The sequence below is a fragment of the Pteronotus mesoamericanus genome, unplaced genomic scaffold (assembly GCF_021234165.1).
Source record: "Pteronotus mesoamericanus isolate MK-2021 breed Mesoamerican mustached bat unplaced genomic scaffold, CSHL_Meso_final scaffold_125, whole genome shotgun sequence".
In the NCBI taxonomy this organism is placed as follows: Eukaryota; Metazoa; Chordata; class Mammalia; order Chiroptera; family Mormoopidae; genus Pteronotus; species Pteronotus mesoamericanus.
Window position 1 is genome coordinate 600580 of NW_026555304.1, and position 19373 is coordinate 619952.

Below are 19373 nucleotides of genomic sequence, written 5' to 3' on the forward strand. Positions count from 1 at the left end.
TAGTAATGTTATTTAAAAACTGATTACTGAGCTACATGTCAGCAAGACTGAGGTTAAACTAAATCAAAACTTAATAAAAAGCCTATTATGACATCAATGTCCGTGCCCATCTTTAATATGGGTTGGTTTTAGACAGGGAGACATGGGAATGTAAAAAACAAGGCAAGTCCAGCTTTGCTTTCATCTCATTCTGTTCAGTTTCTAGAATGGATGGATGGATCCATTAGAATTTCTGCAAAAGGATACAAATAAAAAAAATCAGGTATAATTAATAACCATCAACAAAACAAATGACACAATAACTGTGGTTATATTTTTTTTACACTTTATATAAAAAAAGTTGGGGATAGATTCCCAGTGATATCAATCAAACTTGCTACCACGGGAGTCAGATTTAGGGATCACAAGTTCTATATATAGAGACATAGGCTGCTAACCTGCGCTGCCAAATGTCAATTAAAAATTATTTTTATTACCATTCAAATGCTAATTTTCAGGTATTCTCAAATGACATGTACTGTATTTTGCTGTGTATGATGCACACCCATGTTTTTGTGCATATGATGCAAGGGATTATTAAAGCCATGGTATGTAATCATTATACACATGTAGAATGCACATCCTTATTTTTCCCTCAAAAATTTGGGCAAAAAGTGCGCATTACACATGGCAGAATACACTACTTTCTTTAGAATAGTAACATACTCACTTTAATCGGTTTTTTGTTGCCAACATCTCAGTTGTTTTGTCCTTCGCATCTAGTAAGGAATGGTTTGCTGGGAGGCATGGCTTTAACTGCTACTGGAGTAGTAGCTAGGTTTGGGTTGTGTTTTGATAAAATCTAAAACCAAGCAAAATCCTGTTTATTAAATCATAGCAACAACATACATTTGGAAGGTGCTACAAAACATTCAAGAAACCCAAGGAAAATTTGAAGGTAAGGGTTGTTTGAAACAGTGAGAATCTATAATCAGCACAGTTCAACATCACAGAAATTATGGCAATATTAGAAATTTAATTGCCTGTGGAGGCTTGATTTCTAAACCCTTCTAAAATATACACTAGGGATAATGGAATTAAGCAGCAGTATGTCCCTGTGCACACATTAGGCCTTTACAAAGATGTTAGGGAAAATATATATAGGAAGGAAGCAAAATAAATGCTCAAAAGAAAGATCACTAGTTATATAGATTATAAAGAGTCTGAAATATTATCTATGATTGTTTACATACATAAAAAGGTAGTGCATTGAATACAAGGTTTCCCTCTTTTAACAGAAATAAAAAGGGAAATGGGTCTCTACATAGTGCCTATAGACAGAAGCTGCTCCTTCCTCAATTCTAATGCCCAGAAAAATAGGAAAGACAGAGAAAGGAGGGTAATAAACCCTTTACTGATATCTTAGGATGAATCTGTCCTAATGGCATTTGGGTATTTTGCCAAGTAGTTTTATCTTCTTCATAGCTCTCCATAAGGAAGGTTGCTAGAATGGTTATTGTCAAACACTACAACCCCTATTGGAGGAGGAGAAAACTCAAAAAATCAGAATAGTGGTTATTTAGTAGATTTGCCAGTTGTTGTAAGTCAGTAGTAAACTAGTAAACTACTAGTAGCTGACTAGTAGTAAATGATGTTGCACTAAGGAATTGGAGATTGTAATATATCTAAATCAGTGTTTCTCAAACTGAGGTCTAAGATATCTGAATTTCAAGAAACACTTATGATACCCTCTGGAGAACTGTAGGATAAATGACATTCCCGACTTGGCTAGCAATACCTCCCATGGAAACAACTGTCAACATGACTACCACAGCTGAACAATTACTAGAAAATATTATTAGAATACATTTCTGAATATGAAGTTAAAGAGAAAATGCCCCAAAAGCATTTAAGTATGAGGATGGCACCACCTTTTGCTCAGTTCAGAAGAATCTTAGCCAGGTAGTGTTAAGAAAGGCCTAGCAGCCCAGAATTTAGATTTTCTCAATACCCAAACCAGCACATAGTCCAATGGTAAATCACAGTTTACATCAGAGATTATGTAAATATCTAATTTTGAAAAAAATGTATCATAAAATAGTCTGGAAGATAACCTGGAGAACATCTTCTGGAATTGTAGTTACTTTTGGAGGTGTGGGTGTTCTGAGCAGATTCTCATAAGAAGAAATCACAGGGGAAGAGGGAGCAGCACAATTCTCAAAGCACTTGTCTGAATTTAAAATTAACGATGTACAGTCTTTCATTTCCAAATCATTTGGTGAACTGTTTGTTTTTGATAATTGATAACCTGTGGATACCTAATGAATAAAAACAAACCATTATGGTGGTATAAAATAATGTAAATAAAAATTGTTAGTTCTCTTGGGGTTGCTAAATAGCCCATAAACGACAACCCCCTCTTCCCTGATCAAGAGCTAAATAAAATCAAGGAAACAAAGAAATGGCATATGGAAGACAAAGAACTATCTCCATTATCAACAAAGGCTGAGCTAGAGCTTAATATGAAAAATGGACTGAACCCCACATTTAGACCATTCACTACCCTCCCCCACCCCCTGCCCAATGTCAGGCAATGGGCCAGATGACAGTCACAGCACAAATAACAAGTTACAACAGGCCCTCACCCCCAAGAGGAAGAAAAGCGTATCTCGGAGGCCCAGGATATTATTTCTGTATAGCTAGTGTCCAACACTGGAGCCACCACCACCTGGGGTTGTTTAAACTTAATTAATACAATTAAAAAATAAAATAAAAATAGTTCCACAGATGCACTTGCCACACTTTACATGCTCAATAGCTGGCTGTGACTAGCAGTTACCATAGGAGGCACACCAAATGCGGCACATCTCCATCACTGGAGAAAGTTCTGTTAAGACAGCCTGGTCTACCATATGGGCTGTCTTAAGTGTTCATAGCAAAATTAAAAAGGGAGGAGGTTTTGATTATAGTTTGTTCACTGGGGAAAATCTGGGGGGAAAAAAGGATAAAATTCACCTATAAATAATCATATTTTGGTTTGTTTCTATTTATTCTTTTTCCTTAAAATATAATAGTCCCACCTTATCCAAAGGGAATACGTTCTAAGATCCCCAGTGCATGCATGAAACCCCAGATAGTAATGAATCCTATATGTACTATGTTTTTTCCTATACATACAAATCTATAATCAAGTTTTAATTCATAAATTAGGCACAGTAAGAGATCAATAACTAATAACAAAACAGAGCAACTTTAATAATATACTGTAATAAAGGTTATGTGACTTGAGCACAAGCACTGTGATACCTTGACAGTTGATGTGATAACTGAGACAGCTACTAAGTGACTAACAGGAGGTTAGTCTCTACAGTGTGGACATGCTAGACAAAGGAATGATTCATATCCCAGATGGGATGGAACAGGAGGGTGAGAGATTTTATCACTCTACTCAAAGGAGCATGATTGAAAACTAACGACTTGTTTATTTCTGGAATTTTCCATTTAATATTTTCAGACTGGTTTACCACAGGTTAAGTGAAACCACAGAAAACAAAACCGTGGATAAGAGAGGACTATTATATATGAGTGTATGTGCACATAAACATAAATGTCATTTTCCATATAATTATTTCTTAAAAACTCGTTTTTCAAAAACATGATAGGTAACATTGGATTTTATTGACATACCTTAATATATCTTACTTCCCCTCTAACATTTGACATTTAGACTGTTTCTATGTTTTGTTCTTAAAAATAGTTTCCTTGCTATAGTAAATCTGTCCCAGGGAGCCTTAGGAATAAATTCTGAGACATTGTTAAACGGTATGAAAAAATTTAAAGCTCTTGATAAGGGCTACTAAATTACCCTCCATAAGTATACGGTAAATATACAATCGAAGTATGCATTATTCTAAGTTTTTAAATAGTCTGAATCCGAAAATAGTAGTGGATCTGAGTCATTAGGAACAACGAGTTTTCAATTTTATGAAAATTTACCAAAGCTGTATTGCTCTCTGTAGAAGGAATTTTCAAACCAGGAGTACAAAATGTAGGTGCCAAGGGAGACTTTGTATATTCGGCATCTAAAAGACATACAATTGCATGAAAATAAAGTTGGAACACAGATTTCTGCTTCTAAGTTATAATTCTTGGCAATATAATTTGTGTATTTTATTTTTTGTTTTTTAAAGATCTTATTTACTTTTAGAGAGGTGAAGGGAGGGAGAAAGAGAGGGAGAGAAACACTGATCGGCTGCCTCTTTCACACACCCTGGACGGGGACCAAACCACACACAATCTAGGCATATGCCCCATAAAAGTTTTAACAATGGTACTTTCATGGTATAGACCTAGGGTCAACCAAAAAAGTACAATAAAAACTCTCTTAACAAGCCTCTAGTTAACCAAATCACTAATGGATAAACATTAGGCTTTAGATTCCTTCCATAAAAGATACTGCTGTTGGCACACTGAAGGATTTCAGTGGGGTGGAGGTCTAAAAAAAAAAAAAAGGCTACTTTTTAATATAGTCATGTTTTTTTCCTATAAGTTGAGATTTAAACTTACTATTAGTTGTATTTTTTTCACACCTGTTTATGACAGAGGTACTTGCTAACTTAATAACAAGTCAGTGCAACCAGTACAAAGAGAATATTTCTGAAAATAATCTCCAAAACTTTTGGGAAGACCTGATAAAGGGAAATTACTTTAAAAGATTTGCCAATAAATTTGGTATAGATCAGAAAATTATAAATAATTATTCTAAGAAATCATTAAACTCTAGGATTGTTTTATTTTATATTTTCATGAAAACCAGTTTTTTCATGTTTGCTGGGACAAATGAAAAACTACCTGAAAATTTTAAGTTCTTGTACTCTTTAAAAATCCAAAATTTGAATGGTAGCTGATGTATTCTGGGTGTGGTTTATGTAAGAAAGATAACGTAGAACTCTGATCAATACACTGAAGCTAAACTAAAAACAGGGTGCTATTGCTTCTGTATCAGAGAATAGTGAATGAATATATATTTATATGCTTTAAGTTAAAATGTTAAAAAAAACCTAGCAAATGCTGAATATAACAAGAAAGAATATGAAAAGCAAGTCAGAAAATTACATGTATCTTTCTCTCGTATGAAATTCTTTACTGGAATGGTACTTAATAGAACTTGAGGTCACCAAATGAGTGAGGCTATTAGAATATCGATAGTGAGAGAGAAGATGGCGGAGGAGTGAATGGGAGTCACGCTGACCTCCTCCCAAAACCAAACTGGAATTGCAACTAAATAATGGAGTAATCACCTGGAAAGCAGTGGAGCGATAGTGGGACAGGAGCCTTGGTGCCACGAACAGTGGATTCTACTCTCACACATCCCAACAGGTGAGAACTGCAGTGGAGGCTGGAGAGGGTGGGCTGGGTGCCCACAGGCACTGGCACCAGAGGGACATTGAAACGGCCAGTTAGCTTCCCCTGAGAACAACAGGGTCTGAATCATAAACAGGGACCCCTAGACTACAGCAGCTAAAACCAAGAAAATACAGACAAAACGCAACCCCAAAAAGCTTAGGGGCACTCTCTGCCAGAGACAGGTGGCTGGGGATGCAAAGAGACATTTAAAGGGCCAACGCAAAAGTTGCAGTGGCAGCCACCCTCCTTGATCGCTGGGTAGAGGCGGCAGCAGGGCAGGCTGGTGCCTGGGAAAAGACTGGTGAGGAAAACTTTGTGAAGAGAACTAACACGGCGGCCCGTGGAGCCCGGGTGATGGCATGCCTCCCACTCTGCAGCTACCATCTTGTTCAGGCATAAGGGAATCAATTAACCTGCCTTTTGTGCGCTCCGCACACAGCTTGTACGTGTGTGAGCTGCGGGGCTGAGTGCAGACTGGCTGGGAGAGCCTTGAGGAGAGACTGGAGACGGAGGTGTTGGGGAAAGAACGGGAGGAGGAACCGGGGAGTCCCGACTCCCTCTCCATTCTGTAGGCTCCATTGTGGGCTGGAAAGGCGCGACACCAAAGAGGCAGAAGAGGGGCGCGCAGGAACCAGACTGCCTGCGATTGAAACGCAGTCCGCACAGAGGGTGGATCCTTTGCCGAAGGGGTCACAGAACTGCCCAGAGACCCCTGAGCAGAGACTAGAAACTGAGGCGTTGGGGAAAGAACAGGAGGAGGAACCGGGAAGTCTTGACTCCTTCTCCCTGCTGTAGTTTCCATTGCGTGGGAAAAGGCCATACCCCCAAAGAGCCAAAAGCCGAAAAGCACACACAGACACCTCCAAAACACTCAGTGCAGGCGCGCACACTTGCGCCGAATGACTGGCGAGGGTTGGTGAGCATGTGTGTGACCCGCACGGGCTGGTGAATGTTTGCACCGGCCGGCAACGCCTCCCACAGATTGGCACCGATAGGGCCTGCGAGAGAGTGCCCAGAGCGGCAAGGGCAGGCGTAAATTGACCTGCCCGTCCGCGATTGCAGAGCGGCCCACAAAATTAGTAGAGCTGCCCAGAGTCCCTGGAGGAGAGACCAGAGAAGAATTAACCGGAGAGTCCTGGAGCTGACTTCCTCCCATTTCCGTAGTCCCCATTTGGCGAGGGCAAGCAACGCACCCAAAGAGCGAAAAGCGGGGAAAATACACAATAGAAGACCCTATACTGACCAGTGCGGTGGAGCTCGCCAGCCAGGGGGGCCAGATGAGTACGGGAGGTCGCGAATAAGCCCCCTGGTCTGGGTCCAGCACATGCGAGCCCAGGCAGGTGGGGGATCCAGCCGCGCTGGGAGTGTGCTCAAGGACCCGGCGTGAAAGTGCAGAGATCCCAAAAAATAGCCCAGCCCTGAACGAAGGGGTCACAGAGCTGCTCTAAGCAGGAGTCAGACACGGACATTAGACTCCTGGAAGGCTCAAACAAACAACCCAAGGTCCTATAGGGTCAACAACTGACATCATCAGAGGCAGACCCAGAAAGAAAAGTAAAGGACAAAAATACTTAACAGACTCTCACAAAAATGGGAAGAAAAAGAAGTTCCCCCCCAAATGAGTGGAAAAGGGGACTCCCCACAGAGAGAGCTCAATGAAATAGAGGCAAGGGAACTATCAGATACTGAATTCAAAACAATGGTTCTAAGGAAGCTCAATGAGCTCAGCCAGCTCAAAGAGAACTATGAGAAACTGCACAGAAACTATCAGGATCTTACAGCAAACTATATCAGCCTGAAAAAGGACATAGAAACTATCAAGAAGACACAAGAGGATATGAAGAATACCATCTCTGAATTGAAGAACACAGTAGAAGAATCCAAAGCAGGCTGGATGAAGCTGAGGATCGAATCAGTGAGATGGAGGATAAGGTAGAAAGAAGCTCCCAGAAAGAACAAGAAATGGAAAAAAGGCTCAAAAAGAATGAAGAGGCATTTAGGGAAATGCAGGACAACCTGAAACGCAATAATATCCATATAATAGGGATACCAGAAGGAGAAGAAGAGAAGCAAGGGATAGAGAACCTCCTCGAAAAAGTAATGATGGAAAATTTCCCTCATTTGTGGAGAGAAAGGCTCTCATGGATCCAGGAGGCACAGAGGACCCCACTCAAGAGGGACTCAAAGAGGTCCCCTCCAAGACACATCATCATTAAATAGGCAAATGTCAAAAACAAAGAGAGAATCCTGAAGGCAGCAAGGGAGAAGGAGAAAGTAACATACAATGAGGCCCCAATACGCCCAGGAACTGACTTCTCAACAGAAACACTACAAGCCAGAAGGGAATGGCAACAAATATTCCAAGCCATGAAAAGCAAGGGCCTACAGCCAAGGCTGCTCTACCCAGCTAGGCTCTCCATTAAAATAGAAGGGGAAATATGGAATTTCCCATACAAGAGAAGACTAAAAGAATACATCTCTACCAAACCAGCACTCCAAGATATGCTAAGGGGACTGGTTTAAGCAGATGAAGGAAACGAATGAGACAGAGAGGAACACAGGTACAAAAAGAAAAGAGTAAGTTTCTATCAGTAATATCTCTCAATGTGAATGGACTAAATGTCCCAATCAAAAGACACAGGGTAGCTGAATGGGTAAGAAAACATGACCCACACATATGCTGCCTACAAGAGACCCACCTCAGAGCAAGAGACCTACACAGATTCAAAGTAAAGGGATGGAAAAAAACATTCCAAGCAAATGGGCAAGAGAAAAAGGCCGGGGTTGCCATACTTGTATCAGACAAAGTAGATTTCAAAACAAAGGCCATAAAGAGAGACCCAGAGGGGCACTTTATAATACTTAAAGGAAGAATCTATCAAGAAGACATCAAGATTGTAAACTTATGTACTCCCAATAGAGGAGCCCCCAAGTTTATGAGGAAATTGTTGGATGACTTCAAAAAAGATATAGACAGCAACACACTGATAGTAGGGGATTTCAACACCCCACTGTCAAAAATGGACAGATCTTCCAAACGAAACATTAATAAACATATTGTGGCGCTGAATGACACACTGAATCAAAGAGACTTAACTGACATATATAAAACCTTACATCCCAAAGAAGAAAAATACACATTCTTTTCAAATGCTCATGGCAGTTTTTCAAAGACAGACCACATGATAGGACACAAAGCAAGCCTCAGCAAATTCAGGAAAATGGAAATAATACCAAACTTTTTCTCGGAACACAAGGGATTGAAACTGGAAATCAACCTCAAAGAGAAACTTCAAAAACCTGCAAACTCACGGAGACTGAACAGTACACTATAAAACAATGAATGGGTCAATAATGAGATAAGAGAAGAGATCAAAAAATTTCTGGAAACAAATAAAAATGAACAGACAACAGTCCAAAACCTATGGGACACAGCAAAGGCAGTCCTGAGAGGGAAGTTCATATCAATACAGGCTTACCTAAAAAAGATAGAAACATTTCAAATAAAAGATCTAACACTACAACTTCAAGAACTGGAGAAACAACAACAAATAAATCCCAGAGCAAGTAGAAGGAAGGAAATAGTCAAGATTAGAGCAGAACTGAATGACATAGAGACAAAAAGAACAATTCAGAGGATTGAACAATCCAGAAGCTGGTTCTTTGAAAAGATAAATAAAATTGACAAGCCTTTAAGCAGACTCATCAAAAAAAAAGGGAGAGGACCCAAATAAGTAATATCAGAAATGAAAGAGGAGAAATAACTGATACCACAGAAATACAAATGATCATCAGAAACTATAATGAACAATTATATGCCAAGAAATTTGAAAACCTTGATGAAATGGACAAATTTCTAGAAAAGTATAATCTTCCAACACTGAAGGAGGAAGAAACAGAAAGCTTGAACAGATCACTAACAGCTGGGGAAATTGAAGCAGTCATCAAGAAACTCCCAGCACACAAAAGTCCTGGGCCAGATGGTTTCACAGGAGAATTTTACAAAACATTTAAGGAAGAGCTAACCCCTGTCCTTCTCAGACTATTCCAAAAAAATCCAAGAGGAGGGAAGACTCCCAGACTCTTTGTGATGCCAGCATCACCCTAATGCCAAAACCAGATAAAGACCCTACAAAGAAAGAAAACGACAGGCCAATTTCGCTGATGAACATACATGCTAAAATCCTCAACAAAATAGTGGCAAACCACATCCACCAACACATTAAACAGATTATCTACCACGATCAAGTGGGATTCATCCCAGGCATGCAGGGATGGTTCAATATACGCAAATCAGTAAACGTGATACATCACATAAATAAAAGAAAAGACAAAAACCACATGATCATCTCAATAGATGCAGAAAAAGCATTCGATAAGGTACAGCACCCATTTATGATCAAAACACTCAGCAAAATGGGAACAAATGGGGCATTCCTCAACATAATAAAGGCCATATATGAAAAACCTACAGCCAATATCATACTCAATGGGAAAAAACTAAAAGCTTTCCCACTAAGATCGGGAACACGACAAGGATATCAGCTCTCACCACTTCTTTTCAACATTGTATTGCAAGTCCTAGCCACAGGGGTCAGACAAGAGAAAGAGATAAAAGGCATCTACATGGGAAAGAGGAAGTAAAGCTATCATTGTTTGCAGATGACATGATAGTGTACATAGAGAACCCTGTAGACTCTACCAAAAAACTCCTCAACCTAATAAGTGAATTTGGCAAAACAGCAGGATACAAAGTCAACATTCAGAAGTCAAAGGCAGTTCTGTACACTGGCAATGAAATAGAAGAAGAAGAAATCAGAAAAAAAGTACCATTCAATATAGCAAGAAGAAAAATAAAGTACCTAGGAATAAATTTAACCAAAGAGGTAAAAGACCTGTATGCAGAAAACTATTCAACATTGAAGAAAGAAGTTAAGGAAGACACAAATAAATGGAAGCATATACCGTGCTCATGGATTGGAAGAATTAATACCATCAAAATGTCCACACTACCCAAAGCAATTTATAGATTCAACGCAATCCCTATTAAGATACCAATGACGTATTTCACAGAAATAGAACAGACATTTCAAAAATTTATATGGAACCATAAACGACCCCAAATAGCCGCAGCAATTTTGAGAAAGAAACAGAAAGTAGGAGGGATCACAATACCGGACATCAAACTCTACTACAAAACCACTATACTCAAAACTATCTGGTACTGGCGCAAGAACAGACCCATAGACCAGTGGAACAGAATAGAAAGCCCAGAAATAAGCCCAGGTCTATATGGGCATCTAATATTTGACAAAGGGGGCAGAAGCATAAAATGGAGCAATAATAGCCTCTTCAACAAATGGTGTTGGGAGAGCTGGATGGCTACATGCAAAAAATTGAAATTGGATCATCAGCTGACACCATACACAAAAATAAACTCAAGATGGATAAAAGACTTAAACAAGTCGCAACACCATCAAAGTCTTAGAGGAGAACATTGGCAGGAAACTCTCAGATATCCCACGCTGCAATTTTTTCACCCATATGTCTCCTAAAGCAAGGGACATAAAGGAAAGGATAAACAAGTGGGATCTCATCAAAATAAGAAGCTTCTGCATGGCAAAAGAAAACATCAGCAAAATGAAAAGGGAGCCAACCATATGGGAAAATATATTTGCTAATGATACATCAGATAGAGGTTTGATCTCCAAGATATATAAAGAACTCACTCGACTCCACTCCAAGAAGACAAATGATCCAATCAAAAAAACGGGCAAAGGACCTGGGCAGACGCTTTTTAAGGAGGAGATACAGAGGGCCCAGAGGCATTTGAAAGGATGCTCAGCATCACTCGCCATCAGAGAAGTGCATATCAAAACCACCATGAGGTACCACCTCACACCGGTCAGAAGGGCCATCATAAACAGATCAACAAACAACAGGTGCTGGCGAGGGTGTGAAGAAAAGGGAACCCTAGTACACTGTTGGTGGGAGTGCAGACTGGTCCAGCCACTGTGGAAAGCAGTGTGGAATTTCCTCAAAAAGCTGAAAGTGGAACTGCCTTTTGATCCAGTGATTCCCCTGCTGGGACTATACCCTAAGAACACCAAAACGCCAATACAAAAGAACCTATGCACCCCAATGTTCATAGCAGCACAATTTACAATAGCCAAGTGTTGGAAGCAACGTAAATGCCCATCAGTAGTTGATTGGATCAAAAAATATGGTACATATACACAATTGAATACTACGGAGCAGAAAGAAAAAAAGAACTACTAAACTTCGCGACAGCATGGATGGAACTGGAGAGCATTATGCTAAGTGAAATAAGCCAGGGGGCAAAAGACAAATATCATATGATCTCACCTATAAGCGGAACCTAACCAACAATACAAAGATGCAAGGAAAATATGACCAACAACACTGAAAGGAAAAGAAATCAACAGAGACAAGTGGGAAGGGGGCGGGGCAGGGAAAGGGAAGGGAAGGGGAAAGTCAAGGAACATATAGCAAGGACTCATGGACAAAACCAAAGGGGAAGAGCTGATGGAGGGAAGGAGGGAGGGGGCAAGGGAAAGTGGTGGGGTGGAGGCAGAGACAAATGTATTTAAAAAATATAGAAAGAAATACTTGAAAGAAAAAAAAATACTCCATTATAAAAAAAAAAAAAAAGGAATATCCATAGTTAGAGAATCAGTTTTGTATAAAGATCATCTGCACAGAGCATAGCTGAGAAGCAACTTGATTTTCACACGTACCATTTTTTTCCAATTGCTTGTTCATTAGACCAGTAGTGGCACTATCACTGGACACTGGTTCTGTTTCTACGGCTTCATCACTGGCATGATTAATAGGAAAATTATAAGGTTATACAAAAGTTAGTATTATTAAACCTCTGGGAAATTTTAATCTTATTATAAATCAAGTCTGGACAATTGTTTAGTGCTATTTTATGGAACAAAAAGCCCATGGAACAATTTTTTTTTTAATGTATAAACATGGCTTATAAAAGGTTAAGAACCATTTTGTACTGACAGTTTTGACCTAGAAGTAGATTAAGAATCCCTGACTTAGAAGGAATGCCGTAAGTTCAACTCATTATAAATTAGTCTGTTTCTGGGCTATTCTGTTCCAGTAATAGGTCCATTCTGTGACAGTTTTATACTGTTTTACTTACTATAGCTTTATATATTTTAATATCTAGTAGATCAAGTCCCCTCATTAGTGTTATTTTTCATTTTTTTTTAAAGGTTTTATTTATTTTTAGAGAGGGGGAGGGAGGGAGAAAGAAAGGGAGAGAAACATCAATGTGTAGTTGCCCCATAAGTGCTCCCTACTGGGGACTTGGCCAGTAACCCAGGCATGTACCCTTACTGGGAATTGAACCGGTGACCCTTTGGTTCTCAGGTCGGTGCTCATTCCTCTGAACCACATCAGCCAGGGCTCATTATTTCCTTAGCTGTCCTTTTACTCTTCCAAACAAATTTTAGAATCATTTTGTCAAATATCCCTCTTTCTCCACCTTGAAAAAAATCCTATGGAGATTTTGTTGTAATTTCATGACACCTATCAGTTAATTTGATATGATGAAACATATTAATAATATTCAGTCATTTGATTCAGGAATATAACATCTCTCTTCATCCTAATTTTTCCTGTATATAACTCAAGACATGCTTTATGGTTTTAATCGTATAGGCCTTTCACCTACAACTGGTGTAGGTATTCTACCTTTCTGTTGAAAATCTGAATGGGTTTTTCGCACTATATTTACCAACTAGTTATTAATAAGATATAAAAAAGCATAGTATTTTAAGTGGTTATTTTTCATTTATCTGAACTTCCCCAATTTCCCAATACTATACCCTGTATTATTGTGGGGTTTTTTTTTAAGATTATATTTATTTATTTTTAGAGGGGAAGGGAGAAAGAGGAGAGAAACATCCAATGTGTGGTTGCCTCTAGAGCACCCCCTACTGGGAACCTTGCCTGCAACCCAGGCCTGTGTCCTATTTGGGAATTGAACCGGTGGCCCTTTGGTTTGCAGGCCAGCACCTAATCCATTGAGCCACACCAGCCAGGGTTGTATTATTTCTAATAGCTTAAAAAGTGAAAAACATAGCCCTTAGTTCCTAAATTTGTCATTTGCACTTATGTCTAAATAAGAACCAGTTCTTAGATTGATCAATTTTACCCTTCTAAAACTCTTACTAATCATTCCCAATCTCTTTAGCATGAAATTAATCACTGAATTTCAAATTCATATTAAAATACTCAAATTTAAGAGCACTGCTACAGGTACCACAAAATCAACATGTAACATGTAACCTGTCCCTCCAGGCTTCAGGTATTCCTTAGTTCTTTTCCCTAGCGCCATCCCAGGCAATACATCAGAAATCTGGGATAGACCCGAGATCCCCTCTCTTCCCAAGTCTCCATACCAAATTAACATAAAGTCTTACTAATTTTACCCTTGTTTCTCTATCTCACCAAATACCATTATTTTTTTAGGCCCATGTCACTCCTTCTGCAGCGTCTTACCTTAAGAAAATAAAAAACAAAAAACCACAATAGCTCACATTTTACTAACAGAATTGGTGATTCAGGGAAGTTTGAAATAAGCATCTGAAAATTTCAAAGTCTGAAACATCTTATTTTTTTTCTAGGAAAAAATCAATAAATACATAAGATAGAGAAAAAGAGATAAAATGTGCCTTTTTAGAAAGCTACTTACCTTTTATTCTTCACATTTTTAAGTTCCATTGTGTAATCTTCATTCAAACACATAGTATATTCAGAGATACCAAAATGCTCTAATTTAGGAGTTGTACACTCAAAATCGTCCATATTTAGTGCATATTTTGGAGTTTTTAGTACTTTAACTAGTGATTGTTTGGAAGACGGAGTTAACATTTTTGGTTCCTCCTTTTGGTTGTGTACCACCTGTGGAGGGTTTGGTGGAACTTGATATATTAGGTACCGCTCAAGTCCAAAATCTGAAAGTTGTGGACTACATGGAATCTTCTCAGGAACAGAGCTGCCTGGGACAACAGGATTGTTGTTCTTGTTAGATATATCATCCTTCACATCAGGCTTTTGAAGATTTTCATCCCTAATGGACTCTGGTTTAGAGCCAGCAACTTCTTGCTCACCTTCTGGGAGAAAAAAAGGTCATATTCTATTCAAGCATCAAATCAGGAAATCTCAAGTACTAAAACCACATAAAACAGTTTAATTTGAAATGTCTGAAATCAACAAAAGTCCTGATTCTGTTCTTAGTCTCTAAAGCTTTATTTTACTTCTACCTTTAGTAATTTCTGACATGCGCCTCTTGTCTACTCACATCCCATTTTGATGACATATTAGAGAAAGGAAGTAAACTAAAGTGTTAAAAGAAGAAAAATCAATACCCGCAAATACAAGTCCGATTTCCTTACTCCTCCAGTTAATTTAATTTAGTTGTTCTTAATATATTACAAAACTATGTTACCATTTAATGACAGTAATTACAGTGTTGGATTAACTACAATCTAGATTTAACATTAAGTATAAAAATATTTTAGATATTTAACTCACAGATGTCTACAAAGGAAAGATTGCTATTCAAAGATAAATTTTAATCCTGTCAGTCTAGAACACACCTATCAAAAACCTAGTGAGAAAAAGTAAGAGAGATATATTTCCTCAGACTTTAATAGGTTTATCTGGCTCTATATCCTAATGCTTAACCACTACACCATGCACTTAGACTAAATAATTGACTAATAACTCTACTTTTCCCCAGAGTCCTTTGTAATTTCCTGGGTACATTAAGGTAAAAGAATTTGGTGTGGAACTGAAGTTGGAGTTAGAAGATGCAGGATAGCACCTTCAATGTCAAGTCCTGTTTTGTTTGTTTTCTCTATCTTTTAAAGAAAGGTCTATAGTTGAAATGGGGCCTATAAGATACTGGTGGAGATCCCTGTCAGAGTCTTCTGGGTCCAAAAGAAGAGAAAAGGGATACATTTAGGCTGTGCTAAGAGATCCAACAGACTGGAAGGAGTGAGGTGGTGCACACTTTGTTTTGATCAGCAACTGGAAATTAAGCACAATACTATTTCTGTGTGTAAACCAGGACACGTTAAAAAAAAAAAGTAATAAACTTTCACTTCATGGTTTTTGGTCCTTGGAAGGGCTGGCTGCTGACTCACTGAGTTCTCTGTTCTGACACTGCTTTGTTAAATCTGAAATGTTACAACTACCAGAAACATCTTGTACTTATCACAAGGCTGTCATTGATGAGATTAAAATAAAATCATCACCACATTCACCCCCATTTCACAAGTGGAGAAAGCAATTTAGAGAAACTGTCCACGTCACACATGTATAGCATGTGCAGACAGCAGGGCCAGTGTTTGCATCCATGGCTCATGCACACCAAAGTCAGCTGAATTGCTTCCATTATACCATGTGGATTGCTTACATACCTTCCATACACATACTCAGTACATATCTGTTGAAATTAATGTTTTACTCATGTAAAAGATTACTCTCATAATGGAAATGAAGACACTGAAGCTCACTGAAAACTGGTCAACCAAAAGTAAGGGTAAAACAATAGCAATAGTTAACACTTGGCAATTAATATGCCAGGTACTCTTCTCAGTAAATTTTGTCTTATTTAATCCTAATACAACCTGAGAGGTAGAAATTATTCCATCTCCACTTTACAAATGAGAAACTGAGGTACAAGGCTAAGTAGCGGGACAAAGACAATGCATCTAGTAAGGTGGAATCAGAGAAATGAACTTAGGCAGTTTGGCTCTGATTTTAAAACCACCATGTTATACTACCTTTCATTAGAATTTTAAAACTGCCAATGACTGTTTCCATTTATATAGGCAAAAATAATCTCATTCTATAGAAGAGGAACTTGAGAATAAGAAAAATAAAATATGCCTGAAGCTCAGTCTCTCATTTACTAGCAGAGCTGACTGGAAACCAACTATACTGAAGTAACAGATATATCTTGTTCTGTTCTTTCTTCTAGCACTGTTAGTTCTTGTCCAGCATTTTGGAAAGCACAGCAAGAACTGTCTGTATATTGCACCACTTAATCAGCACTGTATCCAGCACAGTAGTTGTTGAATAAATAAATGATCAAATGACGGCCACACAATGGCAGAGCAAGAACTAGAAACCACAGCCAAGCTAAAAATAGTCTTACTGAATTATGCTGCCCTTTCTCTTTGACACTAAAACAAATGCTCTAATATGCAAGTTATTCACACCTGAATTTTTCTTGTCACATTGATTATATCCATACTTCTGGAAAAATTCTCTTATTTTCATGATATCAGCTGAATTTTTTTCCATCAGAACTTTTGTTGCCTTAATGAAACCAATGCTTTCTTGACTTTCCAAACTTGCTTTATCAAGAAGAACATTGACATTATCCTTTTAGGAAGAAAGAAAGCACATTAGAATTTCTCTAACTTTTGACTATGTTTATTTAGGTTTTTAAAATTGCCACATAAAAATGATAAATTAATGTTGTAGGAGTGATACCTTTAGAGTCTGAACTTCTGAATGAAGGTCATGTAAAATTCTCATTGCATAACCTTCAAAGTCTTCAATATGAATATTGAAAGGAAAAAATGCAATAAAGGAGGGAAAAACAGAAAATATAATTTAGTATACTTTCTTAGAATTATAAAATCCTTGTAGATATTTATTTATAATTTATATCCTCTTAACTACAAGGGCCTTACTATTAAGGCCTTTATTTAAAATTTTTATTAAACTATAACATACACACAGAGTAGTATAGAAATCTTAATTATATAGTTTGATGACCTTTCAAAGCAAACATAGTCAGCAAACAGATCAGGAAGGGAGGGAGAAGAGATGGGAACGTGGGAACGTGGTCTTACTGAGCAATTTTTTCATTTACAGCAAGCACTTTTTGATTCCTGTTCTAAAAATCTTCACCCATGACAATACTTATGCTTTCTTCTAAGTTTATTGCTCTCCTTCGCCTTTAGAGATAAAATCCATCTGGAATTGATTTGTGTAGATGGCATCAGATAAGGATCAAGAGCCACTCTTTTTTCCCAGGTGTGTACAATTGACCTGGCACCATTTACTGAAGACATCTTTTACACACTGTACTGTCACCTTTCTTATTAATCAGGTGGTTATATATATATATATATATATGCAGTTTTTTTAAGATTGTATTTCTCTTTCCTAAAACACGCCTCCTTTGAAGATCTTCCACCTGTTAAAAGTCAGCCAATTTTCATTAAGGAAATGCAAACCCACGTCACAATGATTTTCAACCTTATACATGCTAGAATGTTTGTAATCAGTAAGACACGTAATAATAAATGTTGATGAGGTTGTGAAGAAAATGCAACCCCTCCATTCATTGCTGGTGGAAGTATACAATGCTGATTACACTTTGGGAAAAATCTGTCAGTTTCTCAAAGAGTTAGACATAGGTTTACCCAGCAATTCATTTCCAAGTGTATACCCAGAGAACCGAAAACATCATATTCACACAAAAACTTGCGTATAAAATGAATTACTGATACACGCTGATATGGATGACCCTTACAACATTATGCTAAGTGAAATAAGTCAGCCGTAGACGACCACATGATTCCATTTATATGAAATGTCCAGAATATGCATATCTGTAAAGAAAGATGGTAGATTAGTGTTTGCATAAGGCTAGTGTGGTAGGTAGAGGTGGGACTGTGAACTGCTGACAGTCACGGGTTTCTTTTGGGGGTGATGAAAATGTAAACTTAAATGTGAACAATTCAGCTACATATCAAGAATTAAAAAATGCCAATACCATTTTATATCTTTTGTAAAAAAAATCAAAGAAAAACAAAGCAACTCTAAAAATAAGAATGGTAGAAAAGCTACTAAAACATTGAGTGATGTCTTCTTAAGGTGCAGTTACAGGACATATTTCTTTTACTTTTCCGTATGTCAAAATTTTGCCATGCACACATACAGTGTGGGACAGAAGAACGTTTACAGTTTTTCATATAGAAAAAACAATAATACAAAAATAAGCAATAATACAAAAATAAACAATACAAAAATAAACTTTCACATACAACTGTAAACCTACTTTTGCCCCACCCTGTATTGTTTTTACAGTCACAAGAATAAACATTTTTAAATGGCTTGATAACCATTCATAAAATAATTGAAAAGGACTCTGTGTCTACAGGGCGCACTATTTTGAGGCACAGTACAATGACATTTATGAAGTATGAACTACTCTTGCAACTTTTAAAAATCCCTCTAATACAAAGGTTAGCGATGAAGAATTTTGCTTTCCCTACCAAAAAAAAAAAAAAAAAAAGGCAGTACTGAGTCCTGGTGTTTGTGTTAGCCACACGGTTTGTTGGGAAAAATAGACGTTTACTGCACCTGTGGACTATCTGGCTGAGACAAGTCACTATACAAGTGGAGGACAGTGCTGAACAGCTGCACTGTAAAGGAAACTGTTTAATTTTGTTCCTACTGTGTGTTACTGGTAAGCAGATGTTGTGAAACTAGCAAACAGGCTAAGTGTAGATCAGGTGAGCATGCTGGGCTCAATCTGTCAACTTAGGTTTTACTCCCGCTGTCCGCCTTTCCCATGGGTACAGAGTAGCAGCGCTGTTTTCCTTTCCCGAAGGCGCTGGGGTCACGCTACCATGGGGATGAAGGAAGGAATTAGGGAAGGCGGCCCAGCGACCCCTGGCCGCTGCGTTTCCGCCGCCGGCCCCCTCCGGCGGACAACCGCCCTTCCCAATCAATTCGCCCGTTTCTACGCCACCCACCCTCCCCACTCACCGTTGTCCTCCCCCTCCACCGCCCGCTGCAGCCGCATCGTCTCGCAGTCCACGGTGACTGCCAGAGACCGCAGCTTCGCACACAACCTCCGGATCGGGTCCATGATGACCACTACGCACCACAGAGCCCGCCACTCATTTGAATTTCCG

General features: G+C 38.5%; 1 protein-coding gene across 2 annotated transcripts; it reads right to left on the minus strand.

The window, feature by feature from the left end:
- Positions 1 to 223: 223 nt before the first annotated feature.
- SKA3 (spindle and kinetochore associated complex subunit 3) lies at positions 224 to 19330 on the minus strand. 2 transcript variants are annotated; one of them, XM_054587941.1, is made up of 8 exons: positions 19225 to 19327; positions 16933 to 16994; positions 16656 to 16821; positions 14120 to 14540; positions 12144 to 12223; positions 3976 to 4061; positions 2094 to 2297; positions 224 to 232 (listed from the first exon to the last, which is right to left on the minus strand). In XM_054587941.1, exons 1-8 carry the CDS (start codon positions 19325 to 19327, stop codon positions 224 to 226), a joined length of 1131 nt encoding a protein of 376 aa, XP_054443916.1. The 2 variants fall into 2 exon arrangements, with proteins under 2 accessions (XP_054443916.1, XP_054443917.1); XM_054587942.1 differs by lacking the exon at positions 224 to 232 and adding an exon at positions 723 to 841 and having other exon boundaries at positions 19225 to 19330.
- Positions 19331 to 19373: the final 43 nt, after the last annotated feature.